This window comes from Ursus americanus, chromosome 4, assembly GCF_024610735.1.
Source record: "Ursus americanus isolate L20-20 chromosome 4, mUrsAme1.1.p, whole genome shotgun sequence".
Taxonomy (NCBI): Eukaryota; Metazoa; Chordata; class Mammalia; order Carnivora; family Ursidae; genus Ursus; species Ursus americanus.
The window spans coordinates 36,565,143-36,586,348 of NC_142130.1; the positions used below are offsets into that span (position 1 = coordinate 36,565,143).

At 37.3% G+C, this 21,206-nt stretch overlaps 1 protein-coding gene across 1 annotated transcript in view; it reads right to left on the reverse strand.

Annotated features, from left to right (window-relative positions):
• Positions 1–21,206, reverse strand: part of STXBP5L (syntaxin binding protein 5L) — a 429,230-nt gene that overhangs the window by 145,304 nt on the left and 262,720 nt on the right. Inside the window, exons 12-14 of the mRNA XM_087861601.1 lie at positions 18,010–18,082; positions 3,077–3,224; positions 2,124–2,191 (exon numbers count right to left, since the gene is read on the reverse strand). Of these exons, the coding sequence (XP_087717727.1) occupies positions 2,124–2,191; positions 3,077–3,224; positions 18,010–18,082 (289 nt within the window). The remainder of the gene's footprint in view (positions 1–2,123; positions 2,192–3,076; positions 3,225–18,009; positions 18,083–21,206) is intronic.

Sequence of the window (21,206 nt, forward strand, 5' to 3'; positions counted from 1 at the left end):
AGTCAGTCTCTTGCGGAGCCTCCTGAAAAGGAGGAACACTGAATGTACATTCTGCTTCTCCATTTCCCTCTCATGAAAGAAGATGCAAGTTGGGCTTTCCACCTGAATATGAGCTGTGACAATTTGGGGGAGAGATGACAGTTTAAGTGAAATGAAATGGCTGTGGCTATTCTGGGCTTTCAGCTTGCCTGGGATACTATGATTCCCTGTTTTCTGGGGTTTTCATGAAGGTTTTTTTAGAACATATCCTGTTGTTACATCTGGGCTACCTATTCTGACATCTTGCTGATGTCACTCTCCATTGATTATTTTATGGAGTAATGCCCATTGTTTTTCTCCTAATCTGACTATACTGTTATATTTTTTTTAATGTTTTTTATTACATTATATTAGTCATCATAGTATATTGAAATAGCATATAGTTGGGTCATGTTTTTAATCCACTCTACCAATTTGTGAATTTGAAGTGGTGTATTTAGACCATTTATATTTAATGGAATCATTGATAGGGCTTCTGTCTATTTTTTCCCCACTCTTTTCCCCTGCCTTTCTATGGGTTACTTCAATTATTTAATACGTCCATTTGATGTTTCAAGGTTTTTAGTGTACCTTTTGTATATTTTTTAATGGGTGATTTAGGTATGACATTATATATTTATAACTTGTCACAGTCTTCTGGTGTCATACTACTGTTTTGAGTTAAATATAAAAATCTTGCTCCCTTTACCTCACTTTATCTGCTCTCATTTGTAATTGCCTTAAATATTTCCTCTAGGATATTTTTATTAGATATAGGATTCTGGATTGCCAGTTGTTTTATTTCAGCACTTGAAACATATCAGATTTTCTTCTGGTTTCCATGGTTTCTAATGAGACATCCATTGTCATCCAATTGGTTTTGCACTATCAGTAAGGTGTCATTTGTTTCATTGTTTTCATGATTTTTTACTTGGTGTTTAGTGTTCAGAAGTTTGACTATGATGTGTCTTGTAGATTACTTGTTCATTCAGCTTCTGGACTCTACAGGATAATGTGTATTGCCAAATTTAGGAAGTATTCAGCTATTGTTCCTTATGTAATTTTTCAGCCTTGTTATCTTTCTTCTTTCTTTCCTCACTGGACTTGCAGTGACCCAAGAAGAAGATAATATATGGCTCCTCATTACTGCTGGGTGGTGGTTGGAATTATGGTTCCCCACCTGATCTCCTCTAACAAACACTATAGGTGATGGGTTTCATTACCATCCAGCAGGGTTAAAAGTTCCCTACTCAGGGGGCGCCTGGGTGGCACAGCGGTTAAGCATCTGCCTTCAGCTCAGGGCGTGATCCTGGCATTATGGGATCGAGCCCCACATCAGGCTCCTCCGCTATGAGCCTGCTTCTTCCTCTCCCACTCCCCCTGCTTGTGTTCCCTCTCTCGCTGGCTGTCTCTCTCTCTCTGTCAAATAAATAAATAAAATCTTTAAAAAAAAAAAAAAAAAGTTCCCTACTCAGCTTTTGCTCAATGTCAGAAACTGATGCTCCCCACTTAGCCCCTGCTGGAGTGGTTGTTGTAGGTCATAGATTTCCTGTAGTGGTTAGAAAGATTATTTTCTAACAGTTTTCTGTCTTGATAGGTCCCCTTACCTCATCCTTTGGCTATAGAGTGCTAGCTTTTGTTGGGCTTTTTTATTGTTTTGTCTGTGCCCATTGGCAGTTTCAAGTTGCCAGCTACTTCGGCTCCAAATCTGGGATATATGAAGCAAAAAGAAAACCTAAGAAACTCACCACCATGTCATTTCTTGGGTGTTAGGGGGCCCTAGACAGCTTCACTTTCTCCATCTTTTCCAGTCATCTTGTGTTTGTTTGTTTAAAAATAATAGCCAGGGCTTTGGGTAGTACTTGGTAGGAAGAATAGTAAAAAGTATATCTGTTCCATATCTCATAAGAAGAACCCCTTATAATCTTTTAAATATCATCTTTATCTGTTATGCCTCTACTTTCATTCCTAGAGCATGAAGTCAGTTGCTATAGGAAGTAGTGATATTTCTGGTAGTGCCTAGAGCACAATTATAGGAAAGTGTAAAAATTCAATAAAATCTTTTGTTGATGAATTGGTGAAGTCACAAATCACATCCTACTTACCCAGTAATAATAATTTCTGGATATGTTTGTGTTCCAAGGTTCCAAGCTCCTCCACTGATTGGCCACTCCTAAATAGATTATTCAGGAAGAACTTATGAGTTTTATTTTTTAAATTTAAATAACATTTTAAATGAAAACATTTTAAAATAATGGCAAAAGATTCACTTAAAAAGATATAGCTATAAAGTAACAAAGGGTGAAGAGTGCAGCTATGTTTTAATTCTTTCATTGAACAAACAATTCCAAATGCACAATTCCATCTCCTTTAAAAATATAAATTTTAACAAGTATTACCATTTATATAAAAAGTATTTATAATCATGCAAATACAGTGTTGCTACATTTGTCATATAGTCTGTGTACCACCAAACTATCATAGTTGTTTAACACAGAATACTATGTAAATTGTGCCCTTTTGAGTTGTTCATTCCAACAGCCTTGTGCAAATAGAAATCATAAAGAGGGAGGCTACTACTATTGTAAGTATTTGAATCCTGTAGTTAAATACAACAAAATGGAATTTAGAAAGTTATTTAACAAATGACTGTTAACCACTTGTCTTGTTAACCACTGAATAATGATTAACTGAAAAGAGTTGACTCTTGAATTTTGTAAAACAGAATCATTCATCTAAAACAAAAACTACATTTTATGATTCAAATATATGCTAGTTTAAATGTATACTTAGTATATAAATATATATGATAGATAAGTGTATCTCAGTATATAAGCATATACTAAGTATATAAGAAATTTATACTCTTGTAGGCTTAAAGCTATGTAGCATTTAGGAAATTTAAATTTCACAAGTCATGTCTTTTATAGACAACAGCTTACGACCTCAAAAGAATTTAGTTCAAGTCTTCTTCTATGGAAGGTCAGAAAAGAACAGGAAATAGTATGATCATATAATATGAATATAAAGAAAACTTATTTTTAATTGTTAGTTTTACCTTATTACTGTATCCTTGTTTTTTATGCTTGACTCCTATAGAGTAGAGTACTAGAATCAGATCTGGTGGGCAATCAGCAAAGTATGCTGTGCATGTAACTGGTGATTCATGAATGTCCATGGGATATGGATTTTCAAAGATTGGAAAACTAACAGATGAAGACAATATATTAGTGTTATTTTGCAAAGATAAAAAATGAAATCACTTTTATAATATAAAACCTAAAATCTTCTAAATATTATACATTTCACTTAAGTATCATAAAACAAGGATCACATGAACAAGAATGCTCTTTTAAGATTATCTGTAAAATGTAATATGAATACTGGTAGAATTTTACTTGAATAAATTCACTGTCTTTTCTGTAATTCCACAGTGACACCACTTTGCTAATATGGATAGAATGAATTATGTTAAACTGAAAATGTATTACCAAGTTGACTTATTAATCAATATGTAAAACATCAATTAGGTGTTTATGTACAGTTTCATGTAAATATATAATATAAATGTTCAAATATCTTAGTAACTTTGACATGTGTTTCCTAGTGAGGTAATACACAAGTGTTTCTGGTTTTTTGCAGGAATAATTGAAAGATGAGTTTGCTGTGTAGGTGTGTGTATGATTATATATGTTGAAGATCATTTCCAAAGTAAACTTAGAGAACATAGTGGTAATACAGACTTATGGATATAATAAATTTCATATCCTCAAGCCTACCATAATTTTAAAAGTGGGTATCAGTATAGAACCACATTAAGAATTCTTATACCCATAATATACTGTGCACTTCTTATGTACCAGATGTAACAGGCATTGAGTATTAGTCTATGCTGCATAGTTTCTAGGTCTGTATGTTCATGTTAGGAGGTCACAGGGGCTAGTAAAAATAATTTTCCCCCATATTATTAGGAACTTAAAAACTTAGTCTAACTGGAGAGTATGATGTGTGTGTATATTGGCAAGGATTCTCTTCCATCCGATCTGAAATGCTGCAGATTTCTATCCCAGATAATAATAGTGGTATGTGCAAAATCAGGTGGAAAGGAGCAAGTTGTATTTAATAAATGACATATCTGATAAAAGGTTAGTATCCAAAATAAATTATATGACTCAACACCTCAAAAGTGAATAATCTGATTTTAAAAATGGGCTAAAGACATTAATAGACATTTTTCCAAAGAAGATATTCAGATGGACAACAGGCACATGGAAAGATGCTCAACATCAACAAATCAAAACTAAAATGACCTATCACTTGTCAGAATGGCTAAAATCAACAACATAAGAAACAACAGGTATTGGTGAGGATGCAGAGAAAGGGGAATGAGCCTTTTTCAGTGTTGGTGGGAATGCAAACTCAGGGCTCAATTCCACAACCATGAGATCATGATTTGAGTTGAAATCAAGAGTCAGATACTTAACCACCTGAGCTACCCAGGTGCCCCATCTCTGACATTTTTAAATGACACAGAAAGTAGAACTCAGGCTGTAAGTCATTCAACAAAAATTTACTGAGAACCTACTCCATGTGCAGACAAAGCTCCTCTTTCATGATGCTTACAGTCTAGTAGAGAATCTTTAAAACAATAATAAATGGAAAATTTTATCTGTGTCAGAGCTATGAAGGAGAGGAGCAAGGGAACTATGCAAGTCTGTAATAGGATATTTGATAAAATTATATAAAAGTAATGAAAAAAATTGTAATGAGGAAATGATATCTGAGTTTCTTATAGATGTCATTAAGAAAAAAGAAGGGAAAATTAATACAGAGGAGAAAGAATGTACAAAACTTCTGCATGTATAAGGGCTAAGAGAAGATCAGTGGGTCTAGAGTATAGAAAATCAGAGTCAGGAGGAAGATAACAGAGTAGGAGGATCCTGAGCTCACTTTGTCCCATGGACACACCAAGATAACAACTATATCTGTGCAACTAACTCTGAAAATGATGTAAAGACTGGCAGAACAGGAGGTTTAGGAGACACCGTTTTCAGCCGGTCCTCCGAGTCGAGCTGGATAGGTACCAGACCAGCCTAAACAACCACGGAACCAGCCTGAGACGCAGGAAGACGCATCTGGATCTCTACAAATGAACATCTCCAGCGCTGAGTATTGAGGTACGAAGCGGGGAGCCATGAAACTGTGCACAGATATTGGAAGATAAACGGAAGGGGGAGGGAGCCGCCGTGTTCGGGCGCCGGGAAGTGGTAGCCACTTGCACGGGAGAGCGGGCGGGGCTCGCGGACAGCACCCGCAAAACAGCAGACTGAGACCGTGAGCCTGGTGCGCGCGCCACCAGGCATCTCGCGGAACCCCGGAATCCTGGTGCGCTCACTGGATCCAGACTGAGACCGGGAGATCCGGGAGCGCGCGCGGGGCGGCTGGCAGCTGGCGGCTGGCGGCATTAGAAACACAAAGGACAGAGACGCGCCGGCCCTGGAAGTGAGGGCTGGGACACCGGGTGTGGGGTGCACATCCCGGACGCTGCAGGGTTGAGCAGCACCAACAGAAACAGAGTTAAAGTGGCCAGAACATTAGTAGAGAACGGGCCGCAATCCTTCTGTTCCGTGACAGAGGCTGAAATTTGGCCGCTGCTGCTCTCTCAGAAGAGGCACAGCAAACCGCCAGGGAAAGCCGCCAGAGAACAAAAGCCTGGAAATACCGGCTCAGGGAGTGCCCATCCCCATCCCCCCTCGCAGGGGACACGGAGACTCTACCCAAACAGGGCTGCCTGAGTATCGGCGCGGCAGGCCCCTCCCCCAGAACACAGAAGGCAGGCTGAAAAATCAAGAAGCCCACAACCCGGGCGCCTGGGTGGCGCAGTCATTGAGCGCCTGCCTTCGGCTTAGGGCGTGATCCCGGCGTTCCGGAAAGGAGTCCCTCATCGGGCTCCTCTGCTGGGAGCCTGCTTCTTCCTCTCCCACTCCCCTGCTTCTGTTCCCTCTCTCGCTGGTTGGCTGCCACATAAATAAATAAAATCTTTAAAGAAGAAGCCCACATCCCTAAGATCCCTATAAAACAAGGGGCACGGCCTGGGACCCAGTCAATAATTTGGGCTCTGGAAACCCCGCAACCTCTCTTCATCAGAATGACAAGAAGGAGAAGCCCCCCCCAGCAAAGAAAAGACAGTGATTCTGTGGCCTCTGCCACAGAAATAATGGATATGGATGTAACCAAATTATCAGAAATGGAATTCAGAGTAACGATGGTCAAAATGATGAGTAGAATTGAAAAAACTATTAACAAAAAGGTTACTGAGAATATAGAATCCCTAAGGACAGAAATGAGAGCGAATCTGACAGAAATTAAAAATTCTATGAGCCAAATGCAGGCAAAACTAGAGGCTCTGACGGCCAGGGTCGCAGAAGCAGAGGAACGGGTTAGTGAATTGGAGGATGGGTTAATAGAGGAAAAAGTGAAAATAGAAGATGGTCTTAAAAAAATCCACACCCACGAATGTAGGTTACGGGAGATTACTGACTCAATGAAACGATCCAATGTTAGAATCATCGGCATCCCCGAGGGGGTGGAGGAAAACAGAGGTCTAGAAGAGATATTTGAACAAATTGTAGCTGAAAACTTCCCTAATCTAGCAAGGGAAACAAACATTCGTATCCAAGAGGCAGAGAGGACCCCTCCCAAGCTCAACCATGACAAACCTACGCCACGTCACGTCATAGTGCAATTCGCAAATATTAGATGCAAGGATACAGTATTGAAAGCGGCCAGGGCAAAGAAATTTCTCACGTACCAAGGCAAAAGCATCAGAATTACGTCAGACCTGTCTACACAGACCTGGAATGAGAGAAAGGGTTGGGGGAGCATATTTAAAGCTCTTTCAGAGAAAAACATGCAGCCAAGGATCCTTTATCCAGCAAGGCTGTCATTCAGAATTGATGGAGAAATAAAGACATTTCAGAATCGCCAGTCACTAACCAATTTTGTAACCACGAAACCAGCCCTACAGGAGATATTACGGGGGGTTCTATAAAAGTAAAAAGGCCCCAAGAGTGATACAGAACAGAAAGTCACAGCCAATACAAACAAAGACTTTACTGGCAACATGGCAACATTAAAATCATATCTCTCAGTACTCAGTCTTAATGTAAATGGTTTGAACCATCCCATAAACGCCACAGGGTTGCAGATTGGATAAAAAGAAATGACCCATCCATTTGCTGTCTACAAGAGACTCATTTCAAACCCAAAGATGCATTCAGACTGAGAGTAAGGGGATGGAGTACCATCTTTCACGCAAATGGACCTCAAAAGAAAGCTGGGGTAGCAATTCTCATATCAGATAAATTGGATTTTAAACTACAGACTATAGTTAGAGATGCAGAAGGGCACTATATTATTCTTAAAGGAAGTATTCAACAAGTGGATATGACAATTATAAATATATATGCCCCCAACAGGGGAGCAGCAAGATACACAAGCCAACTCTTAACCAGAATAAAGAGACATATAAATAAAAATACATTAATAGTAGGGGACCTCAACACTCCACTATCAGAAATAGACAGAACACCCTGGCAAAAACTAAGCAAAGAATCAAAGGCTTTGAATGCCATACTCGACGAGTTGGACCTCATAGATATATATAGAACACTACACCCCAGAACCAAAGAATACTCATTCTATTCTAATGCCCATGGAACATTCTCAAGAATAGACCATGTTCTGGGACACAAAACAGGTCTCAACCGATACCAAAAGATTGAAATTATCCCCTGCATATTCTCAGACCACAACGCTCTGAAATTGGAACTCAACCACAAGGAAAAATTTGGAAGAAACTCAAACACTTGGAGACTAAGAACCATCCTGCTCAGGAATGACTCGATAAACCAGGAAATCAAAATCAACTTAAACAATTCATGGAGACCAATGAGAATGAAAATACAACAGTCCAAAACCTATGGGATACTGCAAAGGCAGTCCTAAGGGGGAAATACATAGCCATCCAAGCCTCACTCAAAAGAATAGAAAAATCTAAAATGCAGTTTTTATATTCTCACCTCAAGAAGCTGGAACAGCAACAGAGGGACAGGCCTAATCCACGCACGAGGAAGCAGTTGACCAAAATTAGAGCTGAAATCAATCAAGCAGAAACCAGAAGTACAGTAGAGCAGATCAATAGGACTAGAAGCTGGTTCTTTGAGAGAATCAATAAAATTGACAGACCCCTGGCAAGACTTATCCAAAAGAAAAGAGAAAGGACCCAGATTATTAAAATTATGAATGAAAAAGGAGAGGTCACGACGAGCACCATTGAAATTGGAAGGATTATTAGAAATTTTTATCAACAGCTATATGCCAATAAACTAAGCAATCTGGAAGAGATGGAATCCTTCCTGGAAACCTATAAACTACCAAGATTGAAACCGGAAGAAATTGATTCCTTAAACAGGCCAATTAATTATGAAGAAATTGAGTCAGTGATAAACAACCTTCCAAATAACAAAACTCCAGGCCCGGATGGTTTTCCTGGGGAATTCTACCAAACATTCAAAGAAGAAATAATACCTATTCTCCTAAAGCTATTTCAAAAAATAGAAACAGAAGGAAAGCTACCAAACTCATTCTATGAGGCCAGTATTACCTTGATCCCCAAACCAGGCAAAGACCCCCTCAAAAAGGAGAATTACAGACCGATTTCCCTAATGAATATGGACGCCAAAATCCTCAACAAGATACTTGCTAATAGAATCCAACAGTACATTAAAAGGATTATCCATCACGATCAAGTGGGATTCATACCTGGGATGCAAGCGTGGTTCAATATTCGCAAATCAATCAGCGTGATACATCATATCAACAAGAAAAGACTCAGGAACCATATGATCCTCTCAATCGATGCCAAAAAAGCATTTGACAAAATACAGCATCCTTTCCTGATTATAACCCTTCAGAGTGTAGGAATAGAAGGTACATTTCTCAGTCTCATAAAAGCCATCTATGAAAAGCCTACTGCAAATATTATTCTCAATGAGGAAAAGCTGGAAGCCTTTCCCTTAAGATCAGGAACTCGACAAGGATGCCCACTCTCGCCACTATTATTCAACATAGTACTAGAAGTCCTTGCAACAGCAATCAGACGACAAAAAGGGATCAAAGGTATTCAAATTGGCAAAGAAGAAGTCAAAATGTCTCTCTTTGCAGATGACATGATACTCTATATGGAAAACCCAAAAGAAGCCACTCCCAAACTATTAGAAGTTATAGAGCAATTCAGTAACGTGGCAGGATACAAAATAAATGCTCAGAAATCAGTTGCATTTCTATACACGAATAACGAGACCGAAGAAAGAGAAATTAGGGAATCCATCCCATTTACAATAGCACCAAAAATCATATGTTACCTTGGAATTAACTTAACCAGAGACGTAAAGGACCTATATTCTAGAAACTATAAATCACTCTTAAAAGACATTGAGGAAGACATAAAAAGATGGAAAGATATTCCATGCTCATGGATCGGAAGAATTAACATAGTTAAAATGTCCATGCTACCCAGAGCAATCTACACTTTCAATGCTATCCCGATCAAAATACCAAGGACATTTTTCAAAGAACTGGAACAAACAGTCCTTAAATTTGTATGGAAACAGAAAAGGCCCCGAATCTCCAAGGAACTGTTGAAAAGGAAAAACAAAGCTGGGGGCATCACAATGCCGGATTTCGAGCTGTACTACAAAGCTGTGATCACAACGACAGCATGGTACTGGCACAAAAACAGACACATAGACCAATGGAACAGAATAGAGAGCCCAGAAATGGACCCTCGGCTCTTTGGGCAACTAATATTTGATAAAGCAGGAAAAAACATCCGGTGGGAAAAAGACAGTCTCTTCAATAAATGGTGCTGGGAAAATTGGACAGCTACATGCAAGAGAATGAAACTTGACCACTATCTCACACCATACACAAAAATAAACTCCAAATGGATGAAAGACCTCGATGTGAGACAGGAATCCATCAAAATTCTAGAGGAGAACATAGGCAACAACCTCTACGACATCGGCCAAAGCAACCTTTTTCATGACACATCCCCAAAGGCAAGAGAAACAAAAGATAAAATGAATTTATGGGACTTCATCAAGATTAAAAGTTTCTGCACATCCAAGGAAACAGTCAGAAAAACTAAGAGGCAGCCCACGGAATGGGAGAATATATTTGCAAATGACACTACAGATAAAGGACTGGTATCCAAGATCTACAAAGAACTTCTCAAACTCAATACACGAGAAACAAATAAACAAATCAAAAAATGGGCAGAAGATATGAACAGACACTTTTCCAATGAAGACATACAAATGGCTAACAGACACATGAAAAAATGTTCAAAATCATTAGCCATCAAGGAAATTCAAATCAAAACCACACTGAGATACCACCTTAAGCCAGTTAGAATGGCAAAAATAGACAAGGCAAGAAACAACAATTGTTGGAGAGGATGTGGAGAAAGGGGATCCCTCCTACATTGTTGGTGGGAATGCAAGTTGGTACAGCCACTCTGGAAAACAGTGTGGAGGTCCCTTAAAAAGTTAAAAATTGAGCTACCCTATGATCCAGCCATTGCACTACTGGGTATTTACCCCAAAGATACAAACGTAGTGAAGAGAAGGGCCATATGCACCCCAATGTTCATAGCAGCAATGTCCACAATAGCTAAATCGTGGAAGGAGCCGAGATGCCCTTCAACAGATGACTGGATTAAGAAGTTGTGGTCCATATATACAATGGAATATTACTCAGCTATCAGAACGAGTTCTCAACATTTGCTACAACATGGACAGCACTGGAGGAGATAATGCTAAGTGAAATAAGTCAAGCAGAGAAAGACAACTATCATATGATTTCTCTCATCTATGGAACATAAGAACTAGGATGATAGGTAGGGGAAGAAAGGGATAAAGAAAGGAGGGGTAATCAGAAGGGGGAATGAAACATGAGAGACTATGGACTATGAGAAACAAACTGAGGACCTCAGAGGGGAGGGGGGTGGGGGAATGGGATAGACCGGTGATGGGTAGTAAGGAGGGCACATATTGCATGGTGCACTGGGTGTTATACACAACTAATAAATCATCGAGCCTTACATCGGAAACCGGGGATGTACTGTATGGTGACTAACATAATATAATAAAAAATCATTTAAAAAAAAAAAAAAGAATCTTCAGATATTACAACATCAAAAAAAAAAAAAAAAAAGACTGGCAGAACAGACTTTCCATAGTCAATTGTAGAGAAGAGGCCATACTGAAAAAGGTAAGAGGGGCAGAGATGTGGTTGGGACCCAAACCCCTGGTAAGACTAAACACAAATGAGAGGAATACCAAGCATGGGGAAGCAAGAGGATTAGACCCCACACCAGGCATCCCAGGCACTGGAGACCTGCACTGGGAAGACAAGTCTCCATTTACACAGGGCTTTAAAAACCAAAGGGGTTTAACTCTAAGAAAGCCAGAGGAAGATAGGAAACTGAGTCTCTGTGCTTAAAGATCCATCATAACAAAACAAAACAAAACAAAAACACCAATTGAGACAGCACAGAAGCAGTAGTTTGAAAATTAATCTCAAAACGTGCAACAGAGGGACAGTGGTCTTCAGGAGACTTCTCCAAGAACAAGTGTTGGTGGGTGCCATTTTTCCTTCCAACCCCCAGCCTAGATAGCTGGACAGTTGCAACACTCCCCACCTATCTTGCTAGCACTATGTGCCCTATGCCATCCAACCCACCTGCCTCTGCAGGCATCCCTGCAAAGCAGCTCCTGCCCCTCTACAACCTGCAGTCATCTCTGGTAGGGACGAGTGCCACACCAAAATGACTCCTGCTCTTGGGAGAGGCAGAGATAACCCCACACAGCAGCATACCTACAATTCGAGCAATCAAGCCTTTTAGCGACTATGCAGAGAGAGAGCCCTGCTGGTCAGTGTACCCACAGTTAAGCTAGAGATTGCAAATACCTAGTCTAGTTCCTGGCCCCACCCATCAATAAAAGCCTCTGTGTGCCAAACAGGAAAAAAGCCCTGCCATGGGGTGTGCCTCTGCAGAGGCTAATTGCAGACAGCTAGGCTGACTGTTGACCCCACCCACCTACAAACCCACAGAGACCTTAGGCCCCTCAACAGCACAGGGACCAAACCCTATCCAGTGTACCCAAAGAAGGCAAAGTGGATCATTGCAGCTGACTGGGCTGAGGACAGATACTGCTCAGTCACAAACTAGAGTGCACAGAACCCCTGGAGATTACACCCCGGGAACATCTAGCTCTGGTGACAAGGGGAAATATCACTAAAGGGCACCACTTCTTCTTCTACATAAGGCCACTATTTTCAAGGCCTGGTGACATAGCTGACCTCCATAATACAGTAAAACAAACATAGAGTTAGACAAAATGAGACGGATAGGTCCCAAAATGAAAGAAAAAAAATCACAGCAAAAGATCTAAGCAAAGCTGAGATAAACAGTATGCTGATGAAAATGCAAAGTAATGGTTATAAAGATATTCAATGGACTTCAAGAGATGTGAGAACTTCAACAAAGAGATAGAAAATATAAAACAACCAGGCAGAAATGGAAAATATTTGAAATAAAAACACACTGGAGGGAATAAACAGAAGATTAGGGCAGAAGACTGGATCAGTAATCTGGAAGACAGGATACTGGAAAGCAAGCAACCAACCAAGAATAATAAAAAATGAGAATAGGTTAAGGGAACTCAGCAACATCCTCAAGAGTATTAACATTCACATTATAGCTATCCCAAAAAGAGGAGAGAGAAAAAGAGGCATAAAACTTATTTGAAGACATAATAGCTGAAAACTTTCCTAATCTGGGGAGGGAAACAGACATCCGGATAAAGGAATCACAGAGAGCCCCTAACAAGGTTAACCCAAGAAGGTCCACATCAAGACATATAATAATTAAAATGGCAAAAAGTAATGGAATTTTGAAAGCAACAAGAGGGGGGGGAAAGTTACATAAAGGGAAATTCCATAATGCTATCAGCTGATTTTTTCAGCAGAAACTTCCTAGGCCAGAAGAGAGTGGCATGATATATTCAAAGTGCTGAAAGGAAAAAATGTGCAACCAAAAATAACCCAGCAAAGTTACCATTCAGAATAAGAGAAAAAGTTTTCCAAACAAAAGTTAAAAGAGGTCATCACCACTAAACCAGCTTTATAATAAATGTTAAAGGGAATTCTTTGAGTGGAAAGAAAAAGCCATAACTAGAAGAAAATTATGGAAGGAAGAAAGTTCTTGGGTAGAAGCAAACATGTAATGAAGGTAGATTAATCACTTATAAAGCCAGTATAGAGGTTAAAACACAAAAATAGAAAATTATATCTACTAAACCAGTCAAGGTATATACAAAATAAAAATATGTAAATTATGACATCATATACATAAAACATGGAGACAGATTAGAAATTTAATGCTTTTAGAATGCAAACTTAATTGACCATCAAGTTAATATGGACTGCCATACCCATAAGAAATTATATATGAACCTAACGGTAACTACAAATCAAAAACCTACAGTAGGTACAAAATAAATAGAAAGTTATCCAAGTGTAACATTAAAAAAAGCCATCAAATCACAAAAGAAGGGAGCAAGAGAAGAAGAAAAGGACAGAGAAAAACTACGAAAACAACTAGGAAATAATTCACTTTAAAGGGACTAAATGCTCCCATCAAAAGACTTGTATGACTAAATGGTTAAAAAACAAGGCCCATCTATATGCTGCCTATAAGAGGCTTACTTCAGACCTAAAGACACATACAGACTGACAGTGAAGGGCTGAAAAACAAACCATGCAAATGAAAGTAAAAACAAAACAAAACAAAACAAAACCAGGGGTAACAATACTGATAAACTTTTAGCCAGCCTGATCAAGGAAAAAGAGGGAAGACTCAGAGAAAATCAGAAAGGAAGAAAAAATAACAACCAACTCCACAGAAACACAAAGGATTATAAGAGAATATTATGAAAAATTATATGCCAACAAATTGGACAACCTAGAAAAAAAATGGATAAATTTCTAGAAACATAATCCTCTACAACTGATTTAGGAAGACAGAAAATTTGAACAGAACTGTTACTAGTAATGGACTTGATTCAGTAATCAAAAACTCCCAACAAACAAAACTCCACACCAGACAGTTTCAAAGGCAAATTCTACCAAACATTTAAAGAGGAGTTAAAACTTTTCTTAAATGATTCTAAAAAATAGAAGAGGAATGAAAATTCCAGATTCATTCTATGAGGCCAGCATTACTGTGATACCAAAAGTAGACAAAGATACCACAAAGAAAATTTATGGGCAAATATCTCTGATGAACACAGATGCAAGAATCCTCAAACAAAATATTGGCAAACTACATTCACAATACATTAAAAGCATGACTCACCATGATCAAGTGAAATTTATGCCAGGGATGCAAGGATGGTTGGTATTCGCAAATCAATCAATAAGATAAATCATGTTGACAAGAAAAAGGATAAAAACCATATGAACATCTCAATACATGCAGAAAAACATTTGACAAAATGCAACATCCATTCCTCATAAAAACTCTCAACAAAGTGAGTTCAGAGGGAACATACCTCAACATAATAAAGGTCATATATAAAAAACCCACAGCTAACAACATACTTAGTGGTGAAAATCTGAGCACTTTTACCCTAAGATCAGGAAGAAGAGAAGGGTGTCCACTCTTGCCAGTTTTATTCAACATAGTACTGGAAATTCTAGCTGCAGCATTCAGACAAGAAAAAGAAAACACATCCAAACTGGTAAGGGAGAAGTAAAACTGTCATTATTTGCAGATGCCATGAGACTATATATAGAAAAACCTGAAGAATCCATCAAAAAAACTGCTAGAATGGATGAATGAATTCAGTAAAGTTGAGGGATAAATAATTAATATATAAAAATCTGTTGCATTTCTATACACTAATAATGAAGAAGCAGAAAGAGAAATTTAAAAACAATCCCACTTACAATTGCACCAAAAAGAATAAAATACCTAGGAATAAACTGAACCAAGGTGATGAAAGACTTGTACTCTGAAAACTATAAAACATGATGAAAGAAAGATGACAGAAATGGAAAGATATTCCATGCTCATAGATTGAAAGAATATCATTAAAATGTTCATACTACCCAAAGCAACCTTCACATTTAACTCAATCTCTATCAAAATACCAACAGCATTTTTCACAAAACTAGAAAGAATCCTAAAATTTGTATGGAACCACAAAAGACCCCAACTAGCCAAAGCAATCCTTTTTAAAGATTTTTTAATTTATATTGGAGGGAGAGAGACTGGTGGGGAGGGGCAGAGGGAGAGGGAGAAGGAGAATCTCAAGCTGACTCCCCGCTGACCATGGAGCCCCATGCGGGGCTCAATCCCCCAACCCTGAGATCACAACCTGAGCTGAAACCAAGAGTCGAACACTTAACTGACTGCACCACCCAGGTGCCCTCCCCCCCAAGCAATCTTGAGAAAGAAGAACAAAGCTGGAGGTATCTCATCAATTCCAGATTTCAAGATAAAGCTGTAATAATCAAAACAATATGGTACTGGCAAAAACAAAACAAAACACCAAAAAAACCCCAGACATATAACATAGTACAACAGAACAGAATAGAATGCCCAGAAACAAACCCATGCTTATGGGGTCAATTATTCTACAACAAAGGAGGCAAGAATATGCAATGGGAAAAAGACAGTCTCTTAAAAAATGGTGCTATGAAAACTGGACAGCTACATGTAAACAAGTGAAATTAGACCACTTTCTTACACGAATAGACAAATGAATTCTAATTAAAGACCCAAATGCAAAACCTGGAACCATAAGACCTCTGGAAGAAAACATAGGCAGTAATTTCTTTGACATCTGCTGTAGAAACAGTTTTCTAGGGGCGCCTGGGTGGCACAGCGGTTGAGCGCCTGCCTTCGGCTCAGGGCGTGATCCCGGCATTACGGGTTCGAGCCCCACATCGGGCTCTTCAGCTATGAGCCTGCTTCTTCCTCTCCCGCTCCCCCTGCTTGTGTTCCCTCTCTCGCTGGCTGTCTCTATCTCTGTCAAATAAATAAATAAAATCTTAAAAAAAAAAAAAAAAAAAAAAAGAAACAGTTTTCTAGATATATCTCCTCCAGTGAGGGAAACAAAAGCAAAAATAAACTATTGGGACTACACCAAAATAAAAAGCTTTTGTGACAGTGAAAGAAAACAATCAACAAAACAACAAGGCAACTTACTGAATAGGAGAAGATATTTGCAAATGATACATCTGATAAAAGGTTAATATCCAAAATATATAAATAACTTATACAAATTAACACCAAAAAAAAGAAAAACAGACAAACCAACAAATAATCTGACTAAAAATGGGCAGAGGACTTGAATAGAACTTTTTCCAAAGAAGACCTACAAATAGCCAATAGACACATGATTAGATGCCCAACATCACAAATCATTAGGGAAATGCAAATCAAAACTACAATGAGATGTCACCTTAAACTTGTCAGAATGACTAGAATAAAAAAGAAAAGAAATAAGTGTTAGCAAGGATGTGGAGGAAAAGAGACCCTAGTGCACTGCCGGTGGGAATGTAAACTGGTGCAGCGACCATGGAAAAGTTTTTTCAAAGAATTAGAAATAGAAATACCATATGATCCAGTAGTCCTACTACTGGGTATTTATTAAAGAAAACAAAACACTAATTAAAAAAGATATATGCACCCTATGGTTATTGCAGTATTTCCAATAGCCAAGATATAGAAGCAACCTGTATCTATCTATTGATCTATCTACTGAATATTATTCAGCCAGAAAAACTAATGATATATTGCCATTTGTGACAACATGGATGGGACTGGTGGGTGTTATCCTAAAAATAAGTCAGACAGACAAAAATACCATATAATTTCACTTATATGTGGAATCTTAACAAACAAAACAAGCAAAGAAACAAAAATACTAGATTCATAAATATAGAGAACAAGCTGGTGATTGCCAAAGAGGAAACAATGGGCTGGTGGGGTCAAATAAAGGGGATTAAGAGCTACAAACTTTCAGTTATGAAATACATAAGTCATGGAGATGAAAAGTACAGCATAGGACAATACTATAATAATACTGTAATGCAACAGATGCTGATTATACATATCGTGGTGAGCACTGAGTAATGTATAGAACTGTTGAACCAATATGTTGTACACCTGAAACTAATATAACATTGTCTGCTAAATATACTTCAATTAAAAAAAGAATAAAGTGAGGGAAAATCACTTTCATGCCTATCATCATTTACAGTGAAAATGTGTAGCAAGAAGACAGTGTTCATCAATTTCATTGCTTTTATTGTCCATGTAATGGAGTTGAGAGAGCCACTCTAACAGCAATATTTTATATTTGTTACCATTGCCTACAACATAACAAGAAAGAAAAGAAAGTGAAAGAAGGCCTCCATCTTCTCTACCCTCCAGATCCTGCTCTTCTGTACTGTTGCTGCAATAGTCCAATAATACTTTTATCATGTGCCATTTTCCTTTAGTCAATATCTAGCAGATGGCCATATAGTACACTGTACAAATTTTCATAACAATTGTGTTTGCTTAGGTTAACAGCAGACACATGATCCATTTTATGTGTCCTGAGCCTCCAAATGCATCTTTCCAAACATCAGGTGTTGCCTTTAAAATGTGTTACAGTTTTGTGTGTTTCCTAAACTCTCCTGGCTTAGTTTTCATTATTGAGCCAACTACATTTCTACAATTCTAGCATAACAATATTCCACATAAAGCATATTTACCATCTAATATATACTGTCAGTTATCTATAACATCTTCCCATATTTTAATTGTAATGAATAGAGTATAAAGATAGTGTTAATCTATAAATAACTTACTTGCTTTGTGTCAGATCAACTACAATGAGATCTTTCTCCAAAAGTACTACAACAGCATAAGGTTCTTGAAATTCTATAAGTAAAAAATAAAAAGTGGAAGTTTTCATATTTCATATTGTATAAAATCACAAACTTTCATTTCCTTTATCTCCTTATAAATGTTATTTAAATGATTTCAGAAGACCAAAATATGAGCCAAAGTAAGAAGTAACAAAGAGCACTTTTAAAAAATATTGTTGTGTTTCTCAGACTTAATGTTTAAGGTCATTATAGGGAATATGAAAACGAAAAGTTGAACAGGCATAGAGTTAAATTATTTCTCAATAATCATGAGGTGGTGATAAATTATTTGAAGAGAGTCTGTCATCTCTGTCTCACAAACATTTATCTTATTCTTCCATAACCTTCCATTTTAGATCTGATTTCATGCGTACAAGATGTTCTAAGGAAACAGCTCTGCCTTCCTTAGCTGTGATACATTTTTACCTCCTTCTGAGAGCAACACTCCTTATACTAAAAAATTTAATTTTAATTCAATGTGATTTAACATGTACTTAAAGATATGTCCCTAAGAGTATATACCTCAAAAAGGCAGGGAATCTGAAGATAGTCTAGGATTTTCAAATTCCTAAACTTTAACCCCCTCCTCCTCCTTTTAATATGTTACAGCGACTATTCTCAGAACAAAGGGTATTTGGAGAATAAAATTGACAAGGTCCTTATTCTCATGGAGTTTACATTCTAGGGGTGTATACAAACCATGAAGAAGTAAATAAATAAGTTCAGAGAATAACGTGAGCTATGAAAAGAAATATCAAAAGTAATGGTATAAGAAATGATTTGTGGATGGTGTGAGAGCACTGATGAACTTATTGTGGTCAGGGAAGACATTGCTTTCCACCTATAATAGGGACTAATAAAGGAAAGGCACAGTTAAAGTGTTCTCAATTTAAGGAAAAAAGTATTTATGAAAACATCTTACATACATGATATTTGATTCTCAGTAGCTAGAATAGGTATTACTATTTTTCATTTCATCGAGAAAACTGAAGTCGAAAGAGGTTATGAGATTGGCACAAATTTACAAAGCTAGTTAACTGAAAAAGCTGGAACTTTAACCCAGGCCTTCTGATTCTAAATTCTCATGTGTTTTCATTATTCCAGCAGTTTTTTACTAGCTACTTTAAGTATTTAATCCTAAACTCAACACTCACTTGGAGGGATTTTATTCAGAGTATTCAAATCTTAGGTGGGAAACTGGAAAAGATGGCCTTCACAGTCCTTTATAGTCTTGAGAAACTGTAGAACCTATTCATATTTATAAGTCACATGCTACAAGAGAAAAACTAGGAACAGAAACCCCAAAACTGAGGAGTGCGTGTCTTGTTTGGGTGCATGTGTATGTGACAGTATGCAGTCTTTATCCCGTTTGCTACTCAATCTGTTCTCAAATTGAGGCTTCCTCCACTTCTCCCTTATCTCTTAGAGCTGTTTTAAGTTTTCAACATTATTTCAGTACTTCTGAATTTAGGGGTTCTTTATTTTATTTATTTATTTTTGGTTTGGTTTGTTTTTCAGTTGAAGGAACACTGGAGTTCTATACTATTACTTTTTTCTTTGTCTTCTCTCTAGGGCAATCATTGATTGGGAAGCAACTGCTACAAAAATAAAATAGCTGAGGCATTGACATGAATGAGCAAAATTCATAATCATTTTAGGTAGTTATATCTGTTTTATCACTTTAGGTAGGTACATCTGTTTTAGATTATTATTGTTCCTTTTCAAATAATAAAAACTGGTAGCAAAAGTTTCACCTTTGTAGAAGTACTTGGTATACTGCAGTAATCTCTGAATAAAAAGATTTCCTTAGGAGTCAGTATTAGGTTCAATTTTGTATCTATTATTTATTAACAGTTTGATCTTAGGCAAATTCATTAACTTATTAGCTCAATTAAATTAATTCAATTTCTTTACCCATTGATATGGCAAAATAATAACTACTTTAGACTATTATGAAGATTAGATGTATATGAAGATGTTTAATGCAAAGCCTGGCACATAGTACATGCTCAGTAGATGCCAATAGTATCACTTCCTCTAAGGTTTACTTTTGAGCAGGCTCAGTCTTTTAACCTTAGCTCCCAAACAGGTAAAAAGCTCTATCATAATTACTATTTCTCTGAAGAGAAATTCATTATTCATGATGCCTGTAGAAGACCAGATACAGTTAAATGTAAAGGTGAAATTGATGAATTCTGAGTATAGTTGCTTAGTTACTCTGGGCAATACCCCCCGAGATAAGAGGCATTTGTGTTCTTTGAAAAACAAGTTGAATTGAATTGTCAGATGTCACAAATGATTTATCAATATTAAAAACTGTTAATAAAGTTATTTTGTGTAACATATGCATAAGATTTATCACTATGTGGCTGTAAAGAAGAATGAAGTTCCATATCTGCTAGTATGGAATCATACTCAAAATACACTGTTAAGTGAAAAAAAGTGTAATATGGAATAGCACATGGAATATGTTCTCATTTGTACAAAAAAGAGATAATGTATATATAAGTACACATACGCATAAACATAAACTTTTTGGGAGAATACATAAACTTAGAAATAGTCACTTCTGGAAGGGCAGTAAGTTTTCATTATATACTAATGTGTATGGTAGGGTCTTTTCTGTAACTTTTATGTATTATTGTTTTAGCCAGAAATAGTTAATAAAATACATTTATATTTTACTGAGTAAAGTTAAAGTATTTCTTTTAGCTCCCCACAAAAATTCTATCCTCATTATCAATACTTTGAAAAACAAAGACATATATGTAGCTTGGAAGTGATTAGACATAGTTATATTTATAATTTACTCAATATTATTAGAAATTATCCTAACATCTCTACTGATGTGTAGAAACTTACACACACACACACACACACACACACAAATAAATGTGTGGTTGCAGAGATCAAACACTACAAGTCCCTATTACTGGCACATACATTTTTCTCTAAGCTCTTTTATAGGAGGCATTTTCCTAAATTCAGCTTTTAGCTTTCTGTTTGTTCTTTGTTCCTTTATCATTCATTCTCATAACTCCAAAGAACATCTATATTCTGATAATTGATAAATAAATATTAAAGACATTTTCTTTCTCTTTTTCTGCTATCTAAGCAACTCTACTGACTTATAATCA